General features: G+C 51.8%; 1 protein-coding gene across 2 annotated transcripts; it reads right to left on the minus strand.

Moving 5' to 3' along the window:
• Nucleotides 1-2,210: 2,210 nt before the first annotated feature.
• On the minus strand, nucleotides 2,211-16,412 carry ENDOU (endonuclease, poly(U) specific). Of its 2 annotated transcripts, XM_060026180.1 has the most exons (9): nucleotides 16,358-16,412; nucleotides 9,363-9,434; nucleotides 8,697-8,831; nucleotides 8,047-8,218; nucleotides 7,465-7,664; nucleotides 4,708-4,821; nucleotides 3,962-4,068; nucleotides 3,091-3,233; nucleotides 2,211-2,461 (listed from the first exon to the last, which is right to left on the minus strand). In XM_060026180.1, exons 1-9 carry the CDS (start codon nucleotides 16,410-16,412, stop codon nucleotides 2,341-2,343), a joined length of 1,119 nt encoding a protein of 372 aa, XP_059882163.1. In that variant the 3' UTR covers nucleotides 2,211-2,340. The 2 variants fall into 2 exon arrangements, with proteins under 2 accessions (XP_059882163.1, XP_059882164.1); XM_060026181.1 differs by lacking the exon at nucleotides 9,363-9,434.
• Nucleotides 16,413-17,804: the final 1,392 nt, after the last annotated feature.

Below are 17,804 nucleotides of genomic sequence, written 5' to 3' on the forward strand. Positions count from 1 at the left end.
TCCGGAGCCTGCGCGTCCGGAGCCTGTGCTCCGCAAAGGGAGAGGCCACAACAGTGAGAGGCCCGCGTAACGCACACACAAAAAAGAAAGATTAGCCTGAAGAGCTCAACCACCACATCAGCTGGAAACTGAGGGGTGATGTTGTTGACCTTTTCTGACCCTCAACTAAAGCTTGGACTCTGTCAGACAGCCCAAGCCCCTCCATGAACATGCAGGGGCCCTTAGCTTAACACTTCCCCAGTTTTGCTGTTTGGGGTGACGCTGCTTTGGGAAAGATCCCCAGTGTTCTCCTTACTGTGGCTGCAAGTGAGAAATCCTTCTTCCTCCCTATCTTTGGCCTGGTTGTCTTTTGGCTCGACACCCGCCAAAAGGGGAACCCCGTTTTGGGGTAATAGTTTTTTCTTGATAGCCAGACACAATGTACCAGTAAAAGAAAGTGCTGTAAATAGGCCTTTAGTAATGTGGTGGTGAGGTGTGAGGGGAGGGAAGGCATTCTGTAGTCCTCTGTAGGTCTGTCCTTCAGTCAGCCTATGCCTCTGTACTGTGAATTTCACAAGTGTTTCTCCCCGCTTGTGCGGAGAGGATGGATGGAAGGGGGCTGGAGTTGGGTAATTTCTCTTCTCCCACTTGGAAGGCTAGAGTTGGGTCTGTCCCTACCTGTCAGTTAGGCTCTGACAATACCCCAGCAGCTTAGGCTCTGGTGAACTAGCTTCCCCTCAGGGCAGACTTTGTTAAGAAGGACAGAATGCTCTGGAGTATTTCAAAATGGTTTCTTTTCTCACACCGGTGCGGGAAGGCTGAGGGGATTTTTCTCACACGTTTATGATGGGAGCTCCTGGAGGTACATTTCACAGCATTGTGCAGGAGCGTTAAAAACTCCCCTGGAGTTTTTAACGCTCAGAGCCAACTGCACTGAACCTCCAGCAGTTATCGATTACAGTTCAGGTTTTTGAACCACAGCCCTGGTTTCTGTGTCTTCCTACATTCACCTGTCTTTCCAGTCCGAGGGCAGCAGTTTGCCTGTGTTCTCCCCTGTCTTACAGATCCAAGAAGAATCGTTGGTTTTTCACTCTGTTCAGTTTTTACTTGTTGTTAGGATGGAATGGTGACTTCCAGGCTCAATTATATGTGGAACCAGAAGCGGGAAGGGCTCTCCTTCCGCCCTTCACATTACAAGTCCACCAGGTGAATTCTCCACCGGTCTTAGCTAGAGAGACTTAGGTGAGTCAGGAACTTTACCAAGATACCACATCCTCCAGGTCATCCCAAAGAGTCACTAAAGCCAGAAGCATCACTCCCAGCCCTGCTCCACAGAAAAGACTGGGAGACAGACAGTTGAGGGGGACCATATGCAAAGAAGAGACACATTTCAAGTTTTCTGAGATGACTTGAGACTCAAGACTCTATAGCATAGTTCAAGCCTTGCCCTGGTTCCCAATGTGATTAGGGGAGAAATGCATAACTGAGTGAAATAGGGAGCCCCAGTCTCCCTGTCTTCCATTCTAAGAGCTTACGCAAATTATGGCTGCCGAGTTAGACTTAAAATAATTACGTTAGTGACACCAAGCTCTAGGTTCCTTTCTTCTTCTGATGCAAAATCTTCCGCCTAGGAGGGGAACTCTTTTACAAACTATTTGGAATCAAAATACAGCTCTGTAACTGCACCAAATACCCACAGTTAGGAAGCTTCTTGTTGCAGTTACCTAGCTGACTACAAAAAAATCGGGCCTGGAGGAGTCCACTGCCGCTCCAGCCTACTCGCTGCATCAGCCGTTACCCTCTCGCGGACCCTGTTCTGAGAGGATCTCACCCTAGAAAAGACCAAATACCCACCCTTGATCTCCATAGCCTGTTTTATTTGAGGCCCCAGTATGGGGGTGATTACAGTCTGCAGAGCTGTGTACCGTAAGAGCCATTAGGGTAACCTTGATTTTCTCTCAGCCATTCTTCCTAAGAACAATTGAAAACATCTTCACAGTAAGAATGTCATCAGGTTTGCCTTCTCACCAACCCCCAAAAGAGGAAATGGGGCAAACCCCTTCCCTTTGCATTAAAAGGAAACATGAGGCCTGGAGACCTCAAGGACTTATTCAGGGTTCCACCTCCCAGCAGGGCAAAGAGCTATTGAGGGTCCCCACCTTCTGTTTCCAAAATGCTGGAGGACAAAGATGTGACTGTTTCTCTAATTTGTATCATTTTCTCTCTTTCTCATATGGGCATTTCTGGATTGGGGGGTCCCTCCCAGTCTCCTCCATTCCCTCCCCCTCCAGCGCAGAGCAAATAGCATCTCAGTCCGACAAGAGCTCTCACTGCCCTCACGCCCCTTTCTAGCTCGAAGCTCTATTGGGTAGGAGACACCACGTAGGCTGTGGCGATGTACTTCTTGCCATTTCCGTAGGTTGACTTGTCCCAGGTATAGGTCTGGATGGCCAAGGGATGTCCACCCAGGCTTAACTGGCACCTGTGGGGAAAGATCAGCAAATCATAGGGACCTGCTTCACTCCACCTCCGTCCCCAAGCTGGAAGGATGAAGTTCAGCCCGCGCGGAAGGGCTCCACCCTGTCTCAGCCTCTAAGGGAGCTGCCACAGCTCGCTTCAGCGTCTGCCTCTGGCTCCCCACGTGCAGAGGGCCCTCTTAAACTCTGTCTTCTTTTCTGTCTTCTTAGAGAATACTGCTTCTCATCTGTCCTACAGGAATATTCTCAAATCCAACTCTAGAGCTGCGACCTCCAGAAATGAAATGTCCGCTTAGGGTTTCAGAAGTGGTTGGGCCCAGAGTCCTCAAATGTTAGAGAAGATGAGGGCCAGTGGTTTCTAACTGTACTCTCTGGGGCTCCAGCGTTCCCCCAAACAGCCTCAGGGGCCAAACAGAGAGGCTTGCAGCCCCAGGGCAACTCCATTTCTAACTGTTTTGTATATTAAGCTCCTGCATACGATTGCACTTGGAGGAGGGAGGGGATGTGGTTCTGCTGCTGGGGTGAAGGTTGGCAGCTACACGACTGATCTGATCAACTGCTTCACGTTCCAAGACAGAAAACCGAGGCCCAGAACAGTGATTTGTCCAAGCCCTCCTGAGCCACCAGGACTTACACTTTGCCTGGCCTGGCGATGAAGCACAGGGAGTAAAGGGCAAACTCAAACTCGGGGCTGCTGCCGATGAAAGCTGAACCCATTTCCTTGTAGTAGCCGTCCCAGCTGAACTGCAAGGCCAGCACCCTGGGGTAAGAATCCCCCTGCGGAGAGAAGGGCGGTAAAGGGGGTCTGCTGAGTGCCACAGTGCGGAGTCGCACGGAGGGTTGACTAGGATTTGTCGAGGGCCCGTGGGGGTCTGTGTGAGCTCCCTGGGAAGACTGGATTCTTTAAATCGACAGACGATGCAGTCTTCCCTGCTAGGGTATCTGAGTCCTGCGCACACCCTCTCTCTGGAGCCGCCAGCTCGCATCTCCCAGAAAGGCCACAGTCAGCATCCATGTGCCCGATGCCAGGGGAGCAGGGACATAACCGTTTCCTGTGGCCCTCACATGCGGAAGAGAAGGACAGCTTATTGCCCCCAAATTATTTCCAGGCTCAGGGCAGCAAAGGGTTCTTTTTTTTTATAAAAATATAAGAAGTTTAACTCAGACTAGCCAGACTGAAACTTCAGCTGACACCACATTCTAAGGAAATTCAGGTCTTTGGTTTTCCCCTCTAAGGATTCTCCCCTGCCCACACTCTCCCATCCAGAGAGGACGCCCTCTGCCCCCTGCCCCCTGCAGCTCGGGAGCCTTCACTGTTTGGAAGCGTCCTGGCTGGCTAAACCCTCTTTCCAGCAAATGGGGAAGTCCTATTCACGATCCCCGTTAGACTGCCAAGAGGGTCAGGATGGGAGACAGGTCTGCCTGTTTGGAATTCAGAACGAGGACAGGATGTCTGGGTACTGACGGCGCTTTTCCAGCCCACGGGGTCAGCACTCAGTACTCACGGGCCCGTCACAGATGTGACTGTAATAGTCAACCAGGCCCTCCTTCTCCTGCATGTAGAAGTGGATCCAGTTATGGAAGCCAGAGACCTTGCCTTTTTTGACTTCACCTGTAATAAACAGATCAAGGTGGGTTATCTGGGCCTCCCCTCCGACCTCTTTCCCCGCTCCCGTGCCAAGGCTGTACCCCTTCTCCAGTCTCTTATTCCTAGAATGTCCACCCCAACTTCCCAGAGTCCCTCACGCCCCTAACTCTCACCTCAGAAAGCTACACACACACACACACACACACAACTCCCATTTCAGCTGAAGCCCTTGGGAGAGTTCCTTCTCCCCGCTGACCCTGGGCCATTCTGAGATACTCCTCTAGCCATTTCCCTAGGAGCAAGCCAGACTTGGTGGGAGCCTTACGCTGGGGCAATGGGGCCTCCTTAGGAAACAGCTGACCAAGCCCTGGAAGCAGAGGACCATTGAGAGGTAGACAGCCAGGGCCTCAAACACGTCTCTCTTCTTACGTGTGCACCTTGGGAGCCCTGGTGTCTGGGCTTCTTTCTCCCTCTGATACTCCAGAAGAAACTGGCCCTCAAACATGGCCCCTCAGTCCCCTCCCTCTTGGCCAGGGAGCAGACGTGCCCTGCCCTGCGAGCTGGCTCGACTACTGATTCATCGGTGCTGATGCTGCCCTGTGCCTGAGGGAAGCATCTCTCTTCATCCCTCCAACTCTTTCTTCCCAAGCAGAGTAATCCCACCTAAGAAGACATGTTCAAAGCCGCCTGAGTCCCCGTCTTCTTTGCCTCTTGAATACAGCCCAAACCACATGTTTTTCAAGTCGTTGACGAACTCCTGTTCTGTGCTGTAGCGGTCTGGGGAGAGGAACACAGAGGACTGAGGAGAGGGGAAGGCAGGGCCAGATCCTGGAAAGCAAGGAAGGGCCGCCTGCTCCAGCGTGACAAGAGACAGGTGGGTTCCGCCAACATAGTCAGTTGTTCACTCAGCAGTTATCTATGCCATAGATTCTATGGGGCGCCTGTTCTGTGCCAGGCCCAGATCTAAAGGCTGAGGATTCATCAGGGAATCACAAGGACAAGATTCCTGTCTTTATAGTTTATATTCCGGTAGAGGAGACAGATAATAAACAAACAATAAACGGTATGATTTCACATAAGTGCTATGAAGAAAATAAAGCAGATTGTCCCATGATGCCTGGAGGTGGGGTTCGGGTGGGAGCTTTTCTAGAAAGGCCTCTCTGAGAAGGTAGCACTGATCAGAGACCTGAAGGGTAAGGAGTCAGCCATGCAAAGACCTGGGGGAAAGAGCCTTCCACGTAGAAGGAGCAGCAAGTGCAAAGGCTCCAGGACACCCCGGTGTTTAGAGAGCTGAGGGCCCATGTAGCTGGAGCACAGCCAGCAGGAAGGGAGAGTGGTAGGAGAGGAGGTCTGAGAGGCAGGCAGCTGCCAGCCCATGCAAAGAAGGTTGGAGCTCAGTCAAACCTTAACAATAAGAAAAATAGTTTCGATTTACTGAGTTTGTTCTGTGTACCTGGCACTGTTTGAGTGCTTTCAATCCTCACATAGATTCTTCATGTCAGGTTGTTACCAGGCGTTCCTGGTGGAGGAAATGGAGGTGGGGAGTGGGGAGGTAAAGAGAAGAATCAAATATAACCCCTGGGCTTTGGGCCTGAGCAACTGGATGAAGTATGGGGTCATTTATGAGATGGGGAAGATGAGGAAGGAGCAGGTCTGGAGGAAGAGGCAGGAACCGTGAGTTCTCTTTACCCTAAGTTCTGAGTAGATGCCAGTTAGACAGGCAGGGAAATGTCAGGGCTGGAGATCTGAATTAGAGAGCTAGCAACTATCGACGGTTCACTGCCCAGAATTGTGTGTAGAGGACGCTAAAGAGATACCAGGCATATTCCCTCCTTTCAAGGACTTAAAACACGGTTGGGTGGTCCAGTGGTTAAGAATCCGCCTTCCAGTGCAGGGGATGGGTTTCGATCCCCGGTCAGGGAACTAAGATCCCACATGCCGAGGGGCAGCTACTGAGCCTGCGTGCCACAACTAGAGAGCCCACGCACCGCAACTACTGAGCCCACACGCCACAACTAGAGAGAAGCCCGCGCACCTCAATGAAGAGAAAGCGTGCCGCAACTAAGACCCCACGCAGCCAAAAATAAAAATAAAATACAATAAACAGTTTTTTAAAACCACGCAGCTGGAAAACAAGACTAAGAACACACGATATAATAGAGAACGCCTTCACAATCTGAATGGCTACAGCTTACCGGGTGCCAGGCTTTCCACTGAGTGTTTTACATGCATGAATCCCCCAAGACCGCATTGCACAGACAAGGCTCAGTTGGGGTCTGAGGGTCAAACGGCCCAGGATCCCTTGCATCATTAGCAAGTGAAACCAAGTCTCTCTGGCCCAAGGCTATTTTAGGACACACTCCAAACCCTTGACCTCTGAAGAGACTCCGAAAGCCAGCTGTGAGCTGCAGCAAGTGCAGCTTCATAAATGAGGTGGAATGTGAGCTAGAACTTTAAGGATAAGTGGGATTTGGACAGGGAGAGAGGCGCAGACCGGGTGGGTAGTGGAACAGCCTGGACTAGGGCTCAGTCTCGACCTCCAAGATCCTCTCCTGTGTTTACTACAAGGAGAACACCAGGGGGCAGTGCAGGATCGCGCCCTCTTCACGGGGCTTGCTTGTGCGTCACCGGCTTTACCTAAAAACAGTGTTACTAACTCTTAACGGGGCTACCGGAGGATGGAATGCAACGGCTCCGAGCAGAGGCGATCCCACGGCCAGCAAGGGATGACGAGGACGGAGCCACCCCCAGGCAAGGCCCAGCTGCCCGGAGTTCAGGAAAGGAATCTGGAGGACACCAACAAACACACCGCATGCCAAGAAGTCCTGCGGCCCAAACCTTTTTTGGTCTGATTCACATGTATCTGTATCTGGAGTCTCTCCAACCAGAACCCTTCCCAGTATCACGTCCCCCTCTGAACCTTTGTTGATTTTCTGTTGCTGTGTCCCCAGCAAAAATGTGGAATGGGCCGGCCTCCTTCCTGGACTTAGTGCCCGATGAGGGAGCGGGGGCAGGGACTCTACGTGCCTGCAAAGCGGTGCTGAGTCCGGGATCAACTCAGGTGGCAGAGGAGTGCCCTGGGGGCTGAGCGGGAGCTGGGTGACTCACGGCCTGCGGAGAACCCTGAGACCGAAGCAGCAAGTGAGGGGCAAACCAGGCTGCTAAGATTAGGTCAAAAGATGGGCTGACTTCGAAGCCGGACAGAGGATTTTTCAGCTCCTGCTTGGGACTGTGGTCTCTTCTAGGCCCCTCTCTGTCCCCTCCCAGAGGTCCACTGGCCTCCACCTAGTCCCCACCTGCTCTCTTAACCTGCCCGCCGTGGAGCCCCCAGGGGTGCCTGGCCCGCGGTGGGCACACCGCATCCTCAGCAGGGCCTCCCTCTCTCTCGGGGCCTGGGGGAGGCCTCACGGCGTCACTCACTCTGCTGGTGGAGGAAGCCGTAGAGTTCCTTCATGACGGCCGTCTTCATAACCTCGCTGAGGAAGGTGTCCTGCTCAGCCAGCTGCTGGGCTGTGAAGTGCTCCCCGCGGCCCACGGCCCGCTGGTAGTTGTCGAGGAGATTGATGAAGGCGGCGTAGGTCGGCTTGGAGAAGAGCTTCTCATGGACATACGTGAAGAGCCTGGGGCAGGTAGAGGGAGGCCCAGTGAGAGGCCTGCACGCGGAGCAGAAACCCCTCCAGAACTTCCAGGTGCAGGGGCGGGCATGAGAGGGTTGGGTTCAGAGGCAGAGTGGGGACTTCACATACTCTTGGGGACAACGCATGAGGTCCCTCTTTTCTTGCACTTCATCTCTTGGAAGGTCAGTTCTATTCTCAGCCCAGCCAGTCCCAGAAACCCTCCCAAATGGATCCCCACAGGTCCTCAGATGGCTTTATCTGTCTCTGGAGACCTATTTTTTCCCTCTCCCTTTGGTCCTGCCTGCCTTGAGGAGAAAAGAGCTGAGGCACCAAAGCGAGCAAAGCTGGGGGAGAGACTGCAGGAAGAGGCCTGAAGGGAACTCACGGCTCTGGGCAGCGGTCTACTTGGTCTCTGGCCTCCGAGGGCGAGATGCACTTCTGGCGATTGAGAACAATGTCTTCCTCCTGGGCTTTGTTGCTATCTGCCCTATAGATCTTCTCAGAGATGCTCTGCGTTTCCCCCTTCGTTATGACATCGCTGGTGTGGGAGAAACCCTCTGGGAGGAATTGGGGGAGGGGTGTTTCAGAGCCCGAGGGAGGCCAGGGGGCAAGCAGCTGTCTGTGTGCATCCCCTCCTGGGCACCTTCCAGAAGCCCGCAGCGGGGGAGAGGGGCTGCAGTCAGGCGCCCTAGTGATTGTAGGGCAGGGGCCTAGCGGCCTAAAGGATCCTTAAGTTCAGCACATGGCCTTGCCCACAGAATGTCCATGAAATAGCCACACTGCCCCCTGCCCCTAGGAAATTTCTCATACTTTGGCACGCATCAGAATTGCCTGGAGGGCTTGTGAAAACAGAGTGGTGGGCCCCTCCTCCAGAGTTTCTGATTCCATGGGTCCGGGGTGAGCCCTAGAGTTTCCATTTCTAATAAATTCCCAGATGATGCTCATGGTACTGGTCCAGGGACCACACCCGGAGAGCTATTGCTCTAGAGAGTTCCTCTGCCTCTGGGGCTATGCTAAAGGGAGCAGGAGACTGACCACGGCCACACAGGCTCTCGAAATCCTCGCAACAGTTTCCAAACTTTGGGCAGCGGGCGTTGCAGTGGCATAGGTGGTGCTTGTCGAAGGCTTCCAGGCAGCGGCCCCGGCAGGAGTTGGGTGCCGAGTACAAGTCTGAGAGGACAGAGGGGAGGTGTGTCCTGGGCTGACCTCTAGGGGTCGCTCCCCGCAGCGGCCAGGCCGTGCCCACTGCATGAACCCCACCCCACCCCGTGCCCCGCCCCCCAGCCTTGCTTTCCTGATGCTTCCTATTAAAGAACTCCAGGGAAGGAAAACAAACAAGCCTAATTGGTGCACACCCTTCACAGTCAGGAAGTCCTTTCTGGTGCCGAACTCTACTTTCTGGCCTGTTGTTTTTATAATCTTCCCTCTCTAAAAATAAAATCTCTTCCCCTTCCCTGTCCCTCTCAGCAGGCCTCGGACTCTTTCCTGCCTACCCCCCAGGTCACTGAGGCCCTGGGGCTTCCTCCCTCCCAGACCCCAGGAGTCCAGCGAGCTGCTCTCACCACCTCTAGGTGCTGGATTAGGGGTCCCATCTGGCTTTGGCTTGGGCCTGTGGCCACTCACGTGGCTGCCCCCTCCTCCTCATCCTCTCACGTCCCTCATCTTTATCCCGAAGGCCCCCCTCTGGGGAGGCAGACTCACCGCTAGCCGGGGCCCCCTCCATCTCTTCTTCCAGCTCCAGGAATGGCTCAGGCTCGTTGAGGTCCTCATCAGCTGTAGGTCAGAGAAGTAAAGTCACCAAACCTCCCCAAGGGGCCCCTCCTCTTTATCACTGATTCTCAGTCCTCCTGGCTTCGGGGACAAGCATGTGCAGTGGAAGAAAATACAAAACATGGGCGAGGGTACGTTGAGCAAGTACCAGGTGAAGGAGGAGAAAATCTGAAAGTGTAAGACAGGGAGATTGAAAACTGTTCACAGAAGTGAAACAACATCCCCAGGCGACAACCCTCCTCGCCATTCACCCTTCTGGTACCCAGTGTGCTCATCTGTAGAAAGGGGAGGTGGTGGGCAGGAGGTGGTCTCTTCTGGGCTGAAAACTCTGAGGTTGGGATGACTTTTATTTAATGTAAATTGATAGGTGGATAGGCTTGAACTCTCCAAATGACAAGACCCTCACTTAGGAACATCGCTTACCTGTAATAACTCCCAGAGTCAAGGGTGAACTCCTCCCAGGCCTCATGGAATAAGAACTGTTTCCTGAGATACCAGATTCCCTTCTTTCTTCGCAATTACACTTGGCAATGGCCACAAAGGCTGCATTTGGGAATCTTTAGGCGCATTCACAAAAGCACATTCCTATTGCTGGCCCATTCCCTTGCCTGCAAGCTGAGTAACTGCAACCTTGGCTCTGGGCAGAGAAGGGTGGAGCGGGGCTGGGGAGGAAGACGAGGGAATGAATGTTGCTGGGGACTCTGAGCTCCTCTCTCATCACGGAGGGGAATAAATTCTACCCCTACACCACTCCCCCCAAAACCCGACACTATTACAAAGTGCTTCAGAATCTGTCAGCGCGGTCACCAGATAGTATCTTGTTCTTACCATCAGAACCGTGGGGCAGGTTATTCATTCAGTCAACAAACATCTCCTGATCACTTGCTTTCTGCCAGGCTGTGTTTTAAGTGCTGACAGTCCACAGGGTTCTTAACTCGGCCACCGTTTATGCTAAATAGACCTTTGTGAGCTGATCTAGAGCCTCAATCGCCATTGATGATATTTTTTCTGTGGGAAAAGGATTCTGAATTGCACATCAGAGACGGTGATGAAACGGCTGCTAGGCTGAGTATCGTCTCTATCTTGAAATGCCAGCCTGATTGTCCGAGGTGCACAGGCCTCCCTGTGTCTGCTACATGGGGCACAGGGCAGCAGAAAGGGGTCGGCTCGTAGAAAACAAACTTATGGTTACCGAGGGGGAAGGGGAGAAGGGATAAATTGGGAGATTGGGATTGACATATACAACTACTATATATAAAATAGATAACTAATAAGAGCCTACTGTATAGCACAGGGAACTCTACTCAGTACTCTGTAATGACCTATAGGGGAATAGAATCTAAAAAAGAGCGGATGTATGTATATGTATAACTGATTCACTTTACTGCACAGCAGAAACCAACACAACATTGTAAATCAACTATACTCCAATAAAAATTAATTTTTTAAAAAAAGAAGGGGGGTTGGCTCTGATTCTGGCACTGAGCTCTGGGCCTGGGCTTCCCTGCCTGGGCCTGATGAGCAGAGCTGCTAGTATGTGTGGTGTTTTTTGTGTAAATTGATTTAGCATTGTTTTGGGTGGAGGTAGCTTTGAGGGCACATTGCTGGGCCAGCAGAAACCACTCTTGGGCAAATTAGGAAAAGGTACGCCTTTCTCAGCAGACACAGCTCTTCACCAAGACACATGGCTTAGCGAGAAGGATACAAATTCAACTTCGGTCCAACTCACCTTCTCAACCAGGGGCCCTTGTGCAGTACGCATCCTGCACAACCATATGCAGTGGTCTTGCTGGCCATTACCTACCATGGGACACACGGTTTGACACACGGTTAGCAAGGCTTCATGTCACAAAGCAGAAGACCATTTATCTGGGAGTCTAAAATATCGGAAGCATCCAAACAAGGGAATTATTCGAAGCGAGTTTTTCAAATTTTAAACTGTGTAGTTGGAGTAGCAGAAGAACAACTGGCTTTTGAGGGCGATGCATGTCCCATTTAACCTCTGGCCTGGGAATGACAGGTCAGAGATGTGCAACCACTCAGTCCACTCGCGATAGGAAGAGTGGTATGAATTGTCAGTTACTGATGCCATGCGGTCTTCCTGGTGGCATGCAAGTTGGGAAAGTTCACTACCACTTTTTGACTTTTGAAAATGATAATTAGTAATGTAATGCATGCTGAAATGATATTTTCATTCTTTTGCTTTTTTGGGGAATTACTTAAATTTTCCAGATATTATTAATCCTGGTAGTTCAGACAGATATTCCAGGTGAATGACATCTACTTTATTTTAAGTTGGGGTTTTATGTTGGAGACATCCTAGAATACCCAGGACAAGTGGTGGCCATTACAGCGAGATGCGCATGACTCCATTTGGCCTACGGGCAGTAAAGGTCACAAACTTAGCTCTATGGGGATCCTACTCTCCTCATCAAGGCACCCTCTGCAGAAGGGTTCACAGACAGGGGCAGGAGCCCCACCTGGCAAGGAAGGTCATTGCTAGCCGCCGGGGAGAGGTACGTGCACAGCCTCCCATATACAACATAAGCCTCGTCCCCACCACCCACCACCTGCCACCCACTGACTAATAATAGAGACCAGGATCACAGAGTCAGGTGCCAATCGGGGCTAGACCTGTAACACAAATGAATCAAGAAGCAGGAAGGCAGTAGAAAGAGGTGGGGACGGTGACAAACCTGGGAACGATGCCCTGCCTGAAACTGGCAGCCACGAGCAGCTCCAGCCAATTGTTGCCATGTTGAGATGCAGGCTCAGTGTCGCCAGAGCCTCCAGTTTTTCAAAAGAAGCCTTCATTTCTATGTGAACTTTTCCAACTTTAAAAAATTCAGACAGACCGAAGAAAGAGGTCTGTGGGCTGGGCATGGCCCAGAGGCCACCATTCACCTGTCACATAGAGGCTGGTGAGTCACCTTCGCTCCAGTGATCCCACCTGCCTTCTCCCCTCTGACCTCTGTCTCTCATCCTGTGTCCCTTTGATGTCTTCTGCTTCTCTGTTCTTCCCTCCCCTTCGTTTGGTCTCCTCTGCACCCTCTTCCCCCCTCCGTGTCACGTCTTTCTGTCTCTTCTAGTTTGGGTTAGTTTAGCTCAGGGTGGGGAATGAGGTGGGTTTGGGTGAGAATTGGACTTTGGAATAAGTTCTGTTATGTAACCACAGACCACATCCCTTACTCCAGCCAAATGGCTTGCAGAAGCCAGCTTTTGGTCACAAGGGGCATAAGACAAGAAATTTTGAAAGACATGGTACAAACCCACCAGCACTCCTAAAATGACAAGCCCGCCACAGCAAAGACAGTGGAGGGGGTAGCTGGCTGGGCGCTCTTTCCTTTCACTCTGGGCTTTAAGGGTGATAACAGAGCCTTTGTTTCCATTTGAGGTTCCTGAGGTTTGGATTTAGTGGGTACTGGGTTTAGGGTCAGGCTGTGGGTTATGGAGAATGTCAAGATCAGAGTCAGAGTCACAGTTAACACTGGAATTTGTATGAATGAAGAAACTGAAACCTAACTGGGGCCCGGATTGGGGTGGGTTAGGTTTAGATTAAGAGCTAAAGTTAGGATTTGGGCTTGAGTTAATTATTGGTAAAATAACAATTTTGTGTTGCTGTTCGGGTAAGGAAAGGGAATAGGTTGAAAACTGCAGGGTTGAGGAATGTATCAAGACTAGGAGAGGAGAAATAATCCCAATTTTGCCTTAGCTTAGATTTGGGGTTTGGTCCTGGTTGTGATTCCACACAGGTGTAGCATCGAAATTTAGCCTGGATTGGGGTGGAGGTGGAGAAGAGAGATATGGGTTTAGCCACTGGTTTGCATTCTGGGATTAGGGTTTATACTGTGCTAATGAGGGTGGCACAGCAGAGAGACAAAGAACCCGGACTCTGGCACCAAACTGCTCGAGGCCAGGATTCTGGTTCTTCTGCTTTCTAGCTATGTGATCTTGGGCAAGTCATTTGACCTTCTTTGCCTCAGTTTCCTTCTCTGTAAAAGTGTGATAATAATGGAGCCCATCTCATAGTCTATTCATAAGAATTAAATGAGTTCATTTTTGTAAAGCACTTAGGACACCGCATGACACACAGTAGCGCCACTTAGATGTTAGATAAATAAACGGTCAGTATCTCATGCCCATCTTCCAGGTGGCAAGTGTCCAGACTGGCTGGAGCAGTCTTCCCTGTCTACCTACTCAATCTAGCTGACTCCCTCCCTGGGTTTCAACTGGGCCATCGCTCGGGCTGGGGTGTCAGCATGTTGATGTTGCTGACAGTTTCTAGCTGACATCTCCGCTATGGGTCTGTGTTCTTTACATCAAAGAGGCGTCAAGATGAACCCAGGTCCTGAGGCAACTTCACACTGTGTAAAGGGCTTCCAGTGTGGCCAGAAAGGCAGAGCCAGTGGATTGTCCCTAAAAGAGACCAGGCCCAAGGCCACTTGTCCCTCCAAGCCTAGGGGAGCTCCCCCTGAATCTTAAATGATGCTCCCTTGGTGGAACCCAAATGCAAAGACCTTAAGGTGAAGTTTTCAGCCCAGTAGGAAGGCTGTGTCAGCTGCCTGCTCAGTCAGCCTGGCAGTACACCCAGAATCCAAAGGGAGAGAATTCAGACAAATCAGGGCAACGCTCTTAATGGGCCAGATCAGCAGAGTCCAAGGAAGGAATTCACCCCATTCCAGCAGCTGGCACCAGTCGAGAAGGGCTGCAAGTCAATAGTCAGCTCTGTAGAGCTCAAGAGGGCGCCGCCCCACTGGCCCTGGCTGAGTGGACTTTTTCATCTCTGTTCAAGAGCTTTGTCCCCAGTAGGAATCCCAGGCCAGGGATCCTTCACACTTCCCTGTACACCTCACCTTCAAGAGGACCTTGGGACTTGAGGGGGGAGGTTAGGACTGGGAGGGACTTCTCCTCATACGTACCTCCCCGGGCTGCTCTGGGGACACTCAGGTGAGTGTCAGAGTGTCACCCTGACTACTCACTCCAGCGATCCCACCCAGTACCTCCCGTTCATACAAACCCTCTGTGTGCGCCTCCCTCACTAGCCAGGCGCCTGAATCGCCGCTCCAGTAATCCTCTGCCCCATCTCTCTGACTCTCTTTCTGCCTTACTCCATCTTGGCCTTTCTTCTCCTGGACAGAGGTACCCTCTTCAGTCCCCGGGAAGAGCTTGTCACCAGCCCCCATCCCTACACGAAATGCTAAATTTCTCCGTACACTCCAACACTTCAGTATGCCTCAACACCCAGTCCCTAACCACACTGCCCGCCAAGAAACTTGGTCCCAAACCTGGGTGTCCCTATATGCCAGCCCTCAGCCCCTCTGATGGTTGGGGACTCCTACATCTCTGCTTCTCTGGGGGTCTCAGAGGCTGTTTCCGTGGACACCTAGCCAACCAAGTAGATTCACTTCCAGGACCAGATTCCTGCTTCAATTCACTTGAAACAACCAGGGACCTAAGACTGGCTCCCGTGCTATTCATACTCTTGCATCTAAGTTCTGAGATGTTGGCATAGGACAGACAAGAACCGAGCCTCTTCCTCCCACTTCGGGAAAGAAGGAGGCATCACCCACTGGACCCTCTCTTCCCCATCAGTCCCATAGCAGGATCAGACCACCAGCCCCAGGGGCAAGGGCGCCATCTGCCCTTCCGAAGCCACCTTGGCCTCTGCCCTCAGGGATGTCCCCCAAGGATCAAATGTCTCCAGTTGCTCTCCTCTCCTGAGACTGGAATGCCTCAACCCCACACCACTCCTTCACAGTAAGCTAGAGGCTCTCGCACCCTCCCTCACTCCCTACCGAGAGCTCTGCACCACCCCGGGCCCAGCTCTCTGCCATGTGTGCTGGAGAGGGGGTACACGATCCCATCCAGCGTGGGAGGCCTGGGAATGGCTTTCCCCTCCAAACGTTTTCCACTTAGGAATCCTGTTAGGGGTCTCCTTATCCACAACCTGACTGGAAATGATTCCAAGAGTAAATTTCATGTTTATATAAATTATTTTATATAAATAAATACTTGTTATATTACTAGAATTAATATGTTCTAAATATACTTATAAATATTATAAATGATTTTATATGTATTTATCTTTATAATCATAACCAAAGACCCAGTTTATTGAGATCTCACTCCATGTAGGGGGCTTCTTGTATATTATCTTATTTCACCCTTACGACAGTCCTAGGTAGGAAAAACCTGAGTGGGATTCTTTCTCCTTGGGCTGAGGATTCCCCCCACATCCCTCAGCCCAGCCCCCTCCCTTGGCACTCTCCCTACTCACCCAGTAACCACTAATTAACACATCAGCGTCCGCATCTGCAGCTGCTGAACAGGAACATGTTCCCATCCTTAGCCACGGGTCCTGTCCCTGCATCGCTAGTACCTGGGGGCCAGGACCCTTCTCTGCTTTAGGTCCTCTAACACGGGACAAGACTGATTCCTCTGACCACATGACCTGCCTCCTGGTCAGGGGCTCTTCCAGTTTCCCCGGAGCCTGCCCTCCTCCTAAGCCTTTACCCAGGGAAAGGTCCCACGCAGACAGCTCACCTACCCCCAGGTAGCAGAGGAAGTGACCAAGGGCGACCAGGCCACTCAAAGCCAGTCGGCCACAGCCCAGCTTTACGCTATACAGTGGCCCCAGAAAACAAAACCTTGGTGAGATCAAAAGTCAGGCTGGACTAAGGGATGCTTGGGGCTCATCTTCCAAGTCGTCGAGAAGGGGCTTCCATGACATCGGTCCATCAGCTCTGCAGCTCCCTTCATACAACCCAATCCACTCCAGAGGCAACTCCTGCCTCAGACCAGGCTTGGTCTAAGGTGTCCATGGCTTTAGGACAGAGCTGGCTCCCTCTCTTCTCACTACCCTCACACTCTCCCAAGTCCCCCAACTCTCGGCAGGACTCCTGCCATCCCCACCAGTAGTGACTTACCAGCCCAGGCCAGGCCGCAGAGCACGGCCACTATCAGGGGAACACAGGCCTTCATGGTGTCCGGTTGGAGGCCAAAAGGCGATTGGCCGTTGGACTCTCACTAGAGTCAACGTGAATATCACAGCTCCCAAATGAGCCTTGCTGCCCAGGCTGATCCTTTTAAAGACATCAGAACCTGTGGATCTGGTGCATCCAGGTCCTTCCAGGGGGAAGGAGGTGGAGAGTGGGTTAGCCCAACAGCCGTTTGAAGCCCAAGGCAAGGGAACTAAGCAGGCAGGCAACGCCAGATGTTTAGAACAAGGGATGCTAGCTGTTTGTAGCTAGAAAATAGGTCATGCAAGCAGGCACAGCAACTTGGGTCTAGTGTGGGGGGGAGCACTCATGAGCTCATCTTTGGGTGATGCCTTTCAAACATCCACCCACCTGCAAGCCAGGGTCTTGACCCTCCAAGGGCCTCAACTGGCTCCATATTTGAATTCCAGGTGCTCAGCATGAGGAACATAGTAAGAGGGTCATTGTGTGTTAGACAAACAGGAAGTGCTTCAACAAGCTTTGGGGGTCCAGAAGGAGTGATCTAGGAGGCACAGGTCAGAAACAAGTGCTGTTCTTGCTACATCAAGCCACACGTAGCCACATCACCCTTGAAATGTCACGCAAATGGGCCTTTACCTCTTACTGAGTCAGCATCTCGGGTTTTACCTCTTTCAGGTTCTCCCAGGCTCCAGGTTGATGACGCCTCTTAAAGGCAGCCAAAGGACCATCATTTCTCTCCTCTCTTCATCCCTCTTACACTCCTCTCCCCCAGGGACCCCTCCCCAGAGAGAGACAAGGTTCTCAGGGCTCCCATCTTCCCAGGTCTGGGAGCAGAGATGCAGCAACGTAGGGCTGCCAAGTTTTCCCTCCTAATAAAGGTAAAATCTTCTAAGTAAAATGCCCTTTCCAGAAAGAGCACTGCACGGAGATTCTCAGGCCTCTCAAAAAGGAAGTCTCATAGAAAAAGGCAAAACTGATGAACAATTGAGACCACGCTGCAGTAATATTTCCTGGGGTGGGGTCGGGGTGAGCACATCCTCCATCCTTCTTTAACAGTGGAACTTTCTTCCTCTCTCCCGTCTTCAGTTTTCCCATCTTTGAAACGATGGGGTTGGAGCTAATGATCCCTTCCAAGTTCTCAGATTTTAATTTTCAGGCCCCCCAGGGTGCACAGCTGCAAGGTGGGGCAGTCCCCACCTTGCAAGGGACTCACACCACCAGCACAATTGCCTCGCCATTTTCTCCAGGAAGGAAGCCCGCTTAAAGGGAGAAGGAGCCCTTTGTTTGCATAAGTGTCATTTGCACAACCGGAAAGCAGAGGTTGAGCCACTGCGAGCCAGAATCCTCACCCTCCCTGGACTGGGAGCACGGGGACATATCCTGGACCCCAGGTAGTTTAGGGAATAAAGGAGAG

Source organism: Delphinus delphis, chromosome 11, assembly GCF_949987515.2.
Source record: "Delphinus delphis chromosome 11, mDelDel1.2, whole genome shotgun sequence".
NCBI classification, from domain to species: Eukaryota; Metazoa; Chordata; class Mammalia; order Artiodactyla; family Delphinidae; genus Delphinus; species Delphinus delphis.